This window comes from Symphodus melops (genome assembly GCF_947650265.1).
Source record: "Symphodus melops genome assembly, chromosome: 2".
NCBI lineage: Eukaryota > Metazoa > Chordata > Actinopteri > Labriformes > Labridae > Symphodus > Symphodus melops.
Window position 1 is genome coordinate 988,695 of NC_136692.1, and position 11,419 is coordinate 1,000,113.

General features: G+C 50.1%; 1 protein-coding gene across 1 annotated transcript; it reads right to left on the reverse strand.

The window, feature by feature from the left end:
- Positions 1-4,461: 4,461 nt before the first annotated feature.
- Positions 4,462-6,952, reverse strand: irf2bp2b (interferon regulatory factor 2 binding protein 2b). Its single transcript, XM_079335879.1, has 2 exons — positions 5,906-6,952; positions 4,462-5,635 (listed from the first exon to the last, which is right to left on the reverse strand). The coding sequence occupies exons 1-2, from the start codon at positions 6,663-6,665 to the stop codon at positions 4,878-4,880; spliced, it is 1,518 nt and encodes a 505-aa protein (XP_079192005.1). The 5' UTR covers positions 6,666-6,952; the 3' UTR covers positions 4,462-4,877.
- Positions 6,953-11,419: the final 4,467 nt, after the last annotated feature.

Consider the following 11,419-nt stretch of genomic DNA (forward strand, 5'->3'; position numbering starts at 1 on the left):
AAACCATATACCCTGAAGCCTTAACCCTAAACCATATACCCTAAACCCTATACCCTATACCCTAAACCCTATACCCTAAACCCTATACCCTAAACCCTTAACCCTAAACCATATACCCTGAAGCCTTAACCCTAAACCATATACCCTAAACCCTATACCCTAAACCCTATACCCTATACCCTAAACCATTAACCCTAAACCCTAAACCATATACCCTGAAGCCTTAACCCTAAACCATATACCCTAAACCCTATACCCTAAACCATTAACCCTAAACCATATACCCTAAACCCTTAACTCTAAACCATATACCCTAAACCCTTTGCCCTAAACCCTAAACTCTAAACCATATACCCTGAACCCCTAAACCATATACCCTAAACATATACCCTAAACATATACCCTAAACCCTAAACCATATACCCTATACCCTAAACCATATACCCTATACTCTTAACCCTCAACCTTAAACCATATACCCTCAACCATTAACCCTAAACCCTCAACCGTAGGCTCTGGAGCCTGGAGCGAGTGCAGCAGAGCAGCGTGGGGATGTTAGCACTTGTTGCTAACCATTAGCCGGATAGAGAGTGAAGTGAAGGGACGTCACAGAGAGTTTCATCACTGCTCGTTAAAAAAGCCTCAAGTTTGTCTTTGACGCCATCTTGTTTTTTGAGCGGATACATGGCCTTATTTGGCTAACGTTGTCGAGCTAAAGAGGAACATCGGTTTTCAGTCAATGCTCGCTCAAGCTTAGACGACTTTAAGCCTGGAATGCTCCCTTCAAGAGTCGCAGGGGGTGTGGCCTGTCACAGGGGGCGTGGCCTGTCGCAACCGATAATTTGTCCAAATAATCCTCAAGCATGTCGCATCACTACATTGATTTTCTGCTCCGGGTCGAGTTGGAGCCTCTTACCCGAAACAAGTCCAGGTCGGAGCGCCCGCTCCCCTGACGGGAGCCAATGAGAGCGAGCAGACCCGAGAACGTCACAAGAACAGAACTCACCAGCAACCACATTGAAGGTCCATCCTTTAACGTCTGCGCTCTTTATGCAGGTAGAGTTTATTTAACGGCGTGTATAGTGAAAGGGCGCCATGGGAAGCGTCATGGTTGCACGCCAGTGTCAGAGTACTTTCAGAAGAGCCGATGTTTGTTTGTTTGCTTTTCTCTCGAACCAGTCAGTGAAAGACTTCAGTCAGGAAAGGAAGGGGGGGGAGCGCTGTGGGCGAGGGACAGCTGAACAAACAGAGAGAGAGAGGGAGAGAGAGGGTGTTGGGGGGGGGGGGGGGGGGGCACAGAGTTTTTCTCTGACTGTGTCACGTAATTTGAGCGAACCCGTTCCTCTCTCTCGGGTCCTCGGGGTGTCGAGTTTCGGTGACAGATGAAAAGAAATGAGCTGTCTCGGCTGGAATTTGAAGCCGACCTCACGCCAAAGACCGACCAGCCGACCCGAGCGAGCGAGCGAGAGAGAGAGAGAGAGAGGAGGGAGGGAGGGAGGGAGAGAGGGCGGAGGTCTGGATCTGGTTTAGATCTGCCGTCTGATTGGCTGGCAGACATCAAGAGGAGCAGCAGACCGAAGCTTTAACCCGTCACAGTGTTTATAGTCTCTGGAACATTCCTGAACTTACAAACCTCGATGTGATCCTGGTCAGAGAATCGAACGATATCGATTCCTGTTTTGATACCACGGCAACCGAAACAGAAAAACCTCATGGTGGTTCATTGTTTTGCTTCTTTTCTGGCCCGCCGAGTTTGAACGGACCAAACGTGAAATGTCGGGATTCAAACCGCGTCATGGAGCACGTGACGCTCGGCTGGATCACATGAATAACAGAAGTTACTGTTATTCCCTGACTGAAGTGAACGCTGTCTGAAAGTACTCGTGCACCACGAGCAGTCACAGCGACAGAGCGCCGGCGCTCCGGCCTCCTGTCACGGCGAGGAGGCCGAACACGCCGCATTAAGCAGGAACTTTACGTCTGTAGGCCCGAGGAGCGAGGAAAGGGTTAACGCTTCCTCCTGGCTGCAGCTCTGAATGAGCAGGGGCCCCGACACACACACACACACACACACACACACACACACACACACACACACACACACACACACACACACACACACACACACACACACACACACACACACACACACACACACACACACACACACACACACACACACACACACACACACACACACACACACACACACACACACACACACACACACACACACACACACACACACACACACACACACACACACACACACACACACACACACACACACACACACACACACACACACACACACACACACACACACACACACACACACACACACACACACAGGCCCCCATTCATCCGCTCCGCTGTGTGATCAACCTTGAACAGTGGAAGGCGTGTTATTGCAGCAGAAGGGGGGGGGGGGGCGAGGGGGGGGACGGTGACTCAGGAATTCCACCGAGGAGCACGTGACCTCTGAGCAAGGCATTTATATCCTCCCCCCCTTCACTCTCTTCTACTTGGACTGATTTCCCCCCTGAAGGTGAAAAAGCAGCCGAACGTGACGGAGAGAGACGATCCAACACGAACAGAAACAGCTCAGGGGGGGGGGGGGGGACTTAAGGGGGGGGGGTCGACTGTTTCTGGTGAAAAAGTCAGAATCACAATGGATGCAATATTTTACCTTCAGACTTAATTTTGTCCCTCACAGGCTCACCTTGTTTCAAAGAGAGAGAAGCTTGATGTTACATCACTACGGTCTGAATTTAACCCTTCAGGCTCCTCCTGATGACATCACACGATGACCTTTGGTAGCGTTCACCTGATGACATCACACATTGACCTTTGGTAGCGTTCACCTGATGACATCACACATTGACCTTTGGTAGCGTTCACCTGATGACATCACACGATGACCTTTGGTAGCGTTCACCTGATGACATCACACGTTGACCTTTGGTAGCGTTCACCTGATGACATCACACGTTGACCTTTGGTAGCGTTCACCTGATGACATCACACGTTGACCTTTGGTAGCGTTCACCTGATGACATCACACGTTGACCTTTGGTAGCGTTCACCTGATGACCCGTTTCTGGGCTTCACCTGCCTAGCCTTCACGCTTACTGTATTTCAAAATAAGAGCACACAGAAGGCCATGGACTCTCAGCTTAAGATGGGACAAACATTCAAAATAAAAGCCTAACAACTTTTATTTTGAAATGCCAAGTAATGGAATTTCAAACATGTGATTCATGTCGTTTCAAACTGACGGAGGCGTCTGCTGGCCGTGTGGAAGGTCGACACAGACAGGAAGAAGATTTATGCCAAACTGCGTTGACAATAATCGTGCTTTTAACTTGAAGGGACACGGTTGCCAACTTCCTGTCACCTCTGTGGGTTTCACGATGACGAGCAGCGGCGGTGCTCGAGGAGTGTTTGCAGAGTGATGATGTCACAACCGTTTGTTGTTCCTCTGTAACGTGAAGGTCGCTCTCTGCAGAGATCTTCGCCGTGACGACGTCCCACTCTGAAGCCTTTTTCCCCTCTCAGCGCTTCACAGCGGGAGACAGGAGGGGGCGGGGTCACCGACGTGGCGTGAAGAGAAGAAGAGCTTTGATCAGGTGCAACCGTCTGCTTGGTTGTTTTGGTTGCAGCCGTGACAGCGTGTTGCACGGCGCCGCTCTCTCTCTCTCAGAGCCGTTCTGGTTTTTTATTTTTTATTAGAAATGTTGAAAGAATAAAAGAAATAAAAAGAGAGCCGAGGCGCGATGGCAGAGACGCAGAAACAGGCCGAGCGTTGGCTGCTGGCTTCAGAGCGTGAGAGCGAGGGGAAATGAGAAAAGTAAACAAGATTTACGGCTCATCCAAATCCCCTCAGACGGCCGCCATTTTGTCTGATGAAGCAGCTTTGTTGTGGAGCAGGATTCCTTTTTCCCCCCCGGGGGGCCAAAACAGAGCCTGCCGGCATCTCAGTCATCCCGTCAGCGTGACAGAGCCGGTTATGCGAGCAGCAGAAGCCCCGAGGGCGTGTGACCTCACGCCGTCTCCAGAGCGTCTTCACTGGAATCAGGGCGTCAACAAAACGGCTCCTGAGCAGGAAGCTGAAGACAACAACACGGCGAGCGGGCGAGCGAGCGAGCGAGCGAGCAAACATGTCGGTAAATAACGAGTGCACACGTGAAGGGTTCAGCGACACGTCACGGACGCTCTCTGCACGCTATTTTTAGGCTCTCGTTATCTCCAAACGCTGGCAGAGCACGAGGCGACCTCGGCCCGCCTACGTGTGATTTACTGTACACAACGTTTATGCAACACCCCCCCCCCCCTCCTCCTCCTCCCCCCCCCTCCCCCTCCTCCTCCTCCTCCTCCCACTCTACGCTGGGAGCCGGCTCGTTCCTGTTGGGCGCTGTTGCATCACGGCGTGTTGAGAATAAACCACAGAGACACTGGAGGTATTATTACAACGTCTGAAACTGTATTTGGCAAGATTTTTTTTTTTTTCTTAAACAAGTGCATACATGTACAGCTAGAAGCATTTTACTCTTTTTTCTTTTTTAGTCCTTTTTTTTTGTTTTTTCGCCAAGTGCTCAGATTAGTCACATTCTATGTTTTCGACGCCGACAGTTCACCGAGAAAAAAAAAAAAAAAAAAAGCGCAGGTGTGATGGCGAGTACATACCTTCAAAACGATAGAAACACAATGTCATGAAAAAGAAAATCAAAAAAAAAAAGATACAGCCATGTTTGTTTACGAAGCGTCCACTTCCCTTGTGTCCAGTATGTACATGTCACATCTGTGAGTTTTGTCCTAAACTTGTTGCCGTAGTCGGATTACAAAAAGGGAAAAAAAAGTTCCAGCTGGTCAACGTTTCACGGGTCCCTCTCCTTTTTGACCTTTATGTCCCCGGCCAGGATGGTGGCTATTTCCCCCTGCATGAAGGCCCAGGGCACGTTGGAGCCCACCAGCGGGCAGCGCTCGCCGCTCGGGCAGTACACCTCGCCGGTGGCGCCCTGCTGCTTGATGCTCTCGCGGGAACACGGGAAGCAGAACTTGTGCGACGGCACCGACGGGCACTGAACGAAGTGAGTGTCCTCCAGCCGCTCGTGGCACAGAGTGCAGCACAGCGGCACGCTGCCCGGCGCCACCGACGAGTCCGGAATGCCCTGCGGCGCGGCGTGGGCGTCGATGCTGCCCGGTGCGTGGAGAGTGGAGGGGTTGGCGCTCACGGGCCCCTCCCTCCCCGCCAGTCTTCTTTGAGAGGCTGAGGACGGCGACAGGGGGCTGCCGCTGTTCCTCCGCGCCCCCGCCGTGGTGGAGTGCACCTGCCCAGCGTCCTTAGGTGAGCCCGTGCTGCCTGCATTGTCAGTGGCGAGGATGAGCGCCGCCATGGGGGACTGGCCGTTCTGCGCTGTGGCGGCCTCGGGGGGCGTGGTGCGGGAGTGGGGGGAGATGGTGGAGGGGGGAGCTGTGGAGAACCCGGGCAGGGCCGCAGGGGGCATCTTCAGGACCTCGGAGGGGGACGGGAGCCACGGCTGGCCCTCGCCGCCGTTCATCTTGGGGGCGCTGCTCTCCCCGTCCGGCTCCGGGGACGCCTTCCTCTTCATGCTGCGTGGGTGCTTCCCCCGGTCTGTGGCAGAGAGAGAGGAAGCGTTAACACACAGGAAACTTCTCAACACACACACACACACACACACACACACACAATCAAGTTTTGTTTATGTTGCTGCTCCCTGCCAGACCTCCGCGTGCACACAGGTCTCCGGGTCCGTGGCAGCGCGTGGCGTGTTTAAACACACGTCAGCAGCGCGTGTGTGAAATGTGCTGACACATAAGTCCACTTGTGTTCCTGTTTTTCATTCAGTTAAAATGGTTTCTGGAAGAAGAGAGATCTTCTCACCTGTCTTTGAGGAAGTGGCGCTCGTGTCGTATCCCATCACGCGCTGCATGGCCGCGTGCTCCTTCTTGAACCTGGAGTCGAAGGTGTGCAGCGCCATCAGGTCCCGCACTGTTTTACCTTTCCCCATCCAGTCCTTGTGGCTGTCCGACAGCTCCGACAGGCTGTCCGGCCTGTGTTTGTCTTTCACGTCCTCAGGCCGCTTCCCGTGATCCCCGTGTCCCGGTGCAGCCAGAACCCCGGGCAGACCCATCTGAACCGGGCGGCTGCTGAGCTGATGCATGCCGCCGTTCACCAGAGGCACCAGGCTGGGAGGGACCGTGCTGATCCTGCGGGGGTTCGGGCTCTGGCGGTTCAGCTCCGGAGGTTCGTCCGGTTTTGGAAATCCGTTCGGCATGGGGAGGCCGTTGGCCTGCCTGCCCCCCTGGTACTCCGGTCCCAGCCTGGGGGGCCGGTCGGAAAGCGGGTACCGGTCCAACGGCTGCGGGGGACGGGAGCCCGGCTCTCCGGCCGAGTGGTTCATGTCTTTCCCGGCGTGTTGGGGCTTCCCCGGACCCGGGGAGCGACCGTCCTGGAAGCCGTGAGCCCTCTTGAGCTGCCTGGCGGTCTCGATAACAAACTCGATCCGGTCGGCCCCCTCGTAGTTGACACATCCGCGGCAAACGGCCTCGGTAAAATCCCAGATCATCGCCCACGGCATGCGGGGCAGGTCGCACAGATAGCAGGACTGCCTCCTCGAGGCAGCGACCGCCGCGGAGGACATGTTGAAACCCCGACGCGAAAAATAATCTCCAAAATGTCCGTCGGTTTGTTTACGTCACCGCGAAGAAGAAAATAACCCGAAATGTGAATAAAAATGGCGTAAGTATTTTCCACTCAGACGGCAGCAGGGTTCATCCTCGTTGTGTCCTTATCCTCCGCGCGCCTCCGTCTGAAGCTCGCGCTCACAATTCAGCCCGAGCTCTCCAATGTGAGGTCGTGACGTCAGCGCCGACACTCTGCTCGTGCTCCAGGGTTCTATTTACTGGATTCTTCGACGACCCCTCGGGCGCATGCTCACTGCTGCTCTGAGTTTGTCCTGAGCGTTTACACCCAAAGGTGTTTTATGTATGAGAAGAGGGATCACTCTGTGTCGTTTTAAAGAACCAAAACACAGCACACGCGGTTTTTATTTAGCAGAAGCAGTGGAGTGGCAGGTCCGGTCTGTTCGCTGTCTTATAGGTGTAAATGCTGTTTCAAGCTTGCTTAGATTTACATTTTATCGTGTTAATTGGCTTTTCAATGCAGATTAAACTGATGTTTGTGTGAAAAATGTTTGAAAAATACTGCCCCTGATGGAACAAAATGCTAATCATAGATTTGGATTTGGAAATACCAATCATAGATTTGGATTTTGGGATGGCCATTCAAATTTCAATGGGCGAGCCATGTCCACTCCTCTTGACACGCCCCTTCCCGAGTGGTCCTTCCCCTTCCTGGTTAATAAATGACTCAATACAGCTATTAACGTGCTCATTGTAGTCATCAGGTATTGATCAGAAAACTGTTGGCTGTAATATGTTTGTACACATACTGTATGTCCAACAGTTATCAAAGCTAGAGAAATCCTTCATTTAAACTTCTAACTGGGTGTGTCTTTGTCCTGGTGGCCATCCGTTGCCATGGAAACACCATTTGTCACGTCAACGACCGCTACATAGTGAAGTGTGAGCTGCTACTGAAAGTTGCCGTACTTTTGCTGTATGTGCTGCTATGATTAATACGTCATGGAAATTATACTCGGACACATTATCGTCCTCAGGTCGGTTTCACCCGGTGGCCTTGACTTGTTTTCATCGAGGGCAGGGGGGAGAATCACTCCCATGATTCTCTGCCAGCCTCAACGTCATGTGTCGTTGTTTTGATTGAGAGCCCCCTGGTGGCTGAATTAACATAGTGTGTGTTTAGAAAGAATCAACAACCAAACTCAAAATGGAGCTTGATTATTTGATGTAGCCTAAAAGTGTAACAGCTAATGGGTTAGCTGACAAGGAATTTTAGTAAGGCAACAGCGATAGTTAGTTATATTTTTACCTAAATGTCATTTGTAACATTTCAGTAGTGTGTATGTGCAAATACCAATGTAGGAAATGTTACATATAATAGCTGTAAAATCTAATTATCAATGTAATCCATGGTAGTATAGTACGTTAGTTTTTATCTAATTAATAAGTTCGTGTGAGCAGAGATTTTTTATAAACGTTTGGAAAAAATAATCGTTTTAGGTCCAAATTGTGTGTCTGGAATTGAAGGCAGAGTGAGAGCTCTCGCCTCTGTTTCTGCCTCTCTGTACGCAGGGAACCAGAGAGCTTTCATAAATACCACGAGCAGAGCAGGGAGACAGCTGACACACACATTATTCTCAGGTTCAACAAGTGCTTCACCCGACCACTTTATTTTGGAACACAAGTTCTATTTTAGTTTTCATGTTACTTCATTCTTCTTCTTCTTCTTCTTTTATTTATTTATTTATTTTTTTTACACGTTTTACTCTCTAACCTCACGAGCCTTAATAATAATAAAACTAGAAATAAAACATCAGTGTGTGAGAAGTTATTTTTAGGTGTAAAAACAAAACAGCTCAGCAGAAAAAAGCCTGCTCAGCCTGCAGGCTCAGCTCCTCTCGCAGCTCAATCGTTCTGCTGAATTCCAGACTCTGTGCCAGATACCTGTGACGTCACACAGCCAAACATCCAATCACAGAAATCAGCCGTTGTCACCAAGCAAACTGTAACTCTACCCTCCGTCCATTCAGGCTGTTGCTGAGCTAAGCTGACTGTAGTCAGAGGACAAACAGAGAGGGCTGTGGACTCCAGATAAAAACAAGCTGCTCACACTTCTCTCTCAGCGCGGGAATAATAAATAAATAAAAATAAATAAAATATAAAATAAGTGTTTCGGAGCGCTGCGTGGGAAGAAGCGATGAAAACAGCTGATGTCACCTGAGTAAAAAAAGATAAACAAGTGTGTTACAAACACATTTAAAAAGCCTTTATTAGTTCATGGCCAAAGGTCAAGTTAGAAGAAGAATGGTCGAGCAGAGTTCATGGTAGTGTGACATCATGGAGACAGAATCATGATGTAAACAATAGTGTCGAGGATCAGGTAGGAACTATGTGTCTGTAATTAGACCACACTCTTTATTCAAAGGTCATGACGGGTTGTAACTCAAAGGAAGGAGAGCTGGAAGAGTCAAATTTAGTGTCAGTTTGGTTTGTGTCCGCGAGTGAGTCAGCAGCGTCGTCTCTTGCTTAGTGCTGTATCACGTCTCCACTCGTCCCTCCGCTTCATCACGCTCTCAGCTGGGAGGAAGAGGAAGCCACTCATCGTGTTATTTTCCAGTGTGGACTCAGCAGCTGCAGGCAAATGTGCAGGAGCCGTTTGCATCCTGTAAGGGAGTTCACACATGAGCAGTTTATTTAAATCTACAGAGAGAGAGAGAGAGAGAGAGCGAGAGAGAGAGAGAGAGCGAGAGAGAGAGAGAGAGAGGAATACATGAAGAGCTGAGAGGTTACATCTATTTTCCTCTGAAAACTGAAAATGAAACGGAGACAAAGCAAGAAATGTTTGTTTAGATGTTTAATCTCTGAGGGTGAAAATTTAAGTGCCATAAACTGCAGTTCCTCCAGTGTCCACTAGAGTCAGCCTCCTGCAGTGAGTCAGTCTCCATAGAGCTCTATGTTAAAATAAACATGGTCTCTAGAGCTCATTTCTCTCTTGAACCGTGCGGGCTGAATGTTTAAATAAGACTCACCTGTTTACATTGAATGAAGGTTTAAAGTGACGTAGAATGAAGGGGTGTGGCCTCCTTGAGTGACAGGTTGCAGCTGCTAGCTGTCTGCTAGGTGTCCTCTCAGCGGATTCGGTCCCTGACCTTGAACATCTGGGCCGTGTTTGTGCTCTTGCAGCCGGTCCAACAGACCGTCCAACAAGTCCGAGCTCCACTTTTTACAACCAGTCACATTAGACCTTTATTTTATATACGTTAGCAACGCTTAGCAGCTAATCTGAGTCTGTGAAAACTACGCCTGAACTGTTAGCTTCTTTAGCATTCCTCATAAGTTTCTACACAGAACTAGCTCTTTGGCCCAAACATGAGTTGACACGGTCTGGAAAGCTTTGTAAACACCTCAGTCGTCTCCAGCTCGCCCTCAAGTCTTATTTACATTATAGGCTTTTAACCTGCAGCACATTTATTCTTCTTGTCTTGTCTGTAATTGTTTTTGCTGCTCCTTGTGGTGATGGTGTTGATTATCGCCGTGGCAGCTGTTCGTCTCAGCCTTTCTCCTAATGACCCTTTAAAGCTGCAGATTTAAGCCCCGCCTTACAAATCCCCTCAGTCTGCTGACTGATCATCCGCTCGCTAACTCCCACAGTCGGTCATGTGATTTCACTTCTCAAACACAAACATGGAGTTAGAGCAGAGAAGACTTTTCCCACATCAGTCATTCAGCACTTTGAATACACACAAGCACAAGGGGGAAGGGGGGGGGGTCTATACGAGGGGGGTCTCTATACGATGGAGTTTAACAGAATGACAATCTCTAATGTCTTCACATGTCTCTGCCTCGGTCTGGATCCCTAAAGGTCTTGGTCTTGGTGTTGAACTGGTCTGGAGCCCTAAAGGTCTTGGTCTTGGTGTTGACCTGGTCTGGATCCCTAAAGGTCTTGGTCTTGGTGCTGACCTGTTCTGGATCCCTAAAGGTCTCGGTCTTGGTGCTGACCTGGTCTGGATCCCTAAAGGTCTTGGTCTTGGTGCTGACCTGGTCTGGATCCCTAACGGTCTCGGTCTTGGTGTTGACCTGGTCTGGATCCTTAAAGGTCTTGGTCTTGGTGCTGACCTGGTCTGGATCCCTAGAGATCACTTGATATGTGCAGTTTGTATCCAGTCCAGCTTTTGACTCTTCAGCTCGTAGATCTGACTTCCTGTTCCTGTTCGGCTGGTTATGATGTCACAGCGGCGTGACAAAATGAAACGTGTGTGTTTTAGTTATTTAGCATCATGTGACTTTGTGTGGAAGGATTTAAATGCTGTTTTCCACTCGTTCAGACGGATGAAAGCTGCAGGGAAGAAGAGGTCAAAATGATCCTGTATCAGTCTGTAGCGTTAGCGTAGCGGGCTACAAGCTAATGAAGCTCTGTCAGTTTTCTGCCTGATCAGCTGCTCTTTAAATAAACTCCTCGTGGGACGCTCACAGGGAGATTTACAGACTCAGGTCTTCAGGGGTCGACCGAGTCAGTTTATGGAGCTTAGCGGTTTTCACATGGGGAGGGGGGGAGGGTCGTCTGCTCGATTGGGAAACCAGCCTGAAGAGAAGCAGAGCTGGAGGTTACGCAGAGGTCAAACTGGAGCGGTTAACCATTTACAGTCGCAGGTCGAGCTGCAGAAACTCCGACTGACCCAACTTCATCAGGGACGTCTGCGAGAGGAGACTCCTCGTCTGCTGATCGGGAAGCGGTTTTCAACAGGCCGTTGCC

What these genes read in the sequence shown, in the direction of transcription:
- irf2bp2b (XM_079335879.1), bottom strand. Translation starts at nt 6,665, where the DNA reads ATGTCCTCCGCGGCGGTCGCTGCCTCGAGGAGGCAGTCCTGCTATCTG. An exon ending in CGCCACTTCCTCAAAGACAG is followed by an intron (nt 5,636 to 5,905) that starts GTGAGAAGATCT and finishes TCTCTGCCACAG; the next exon opens with ACCGGGGGAAGCACCCACGC.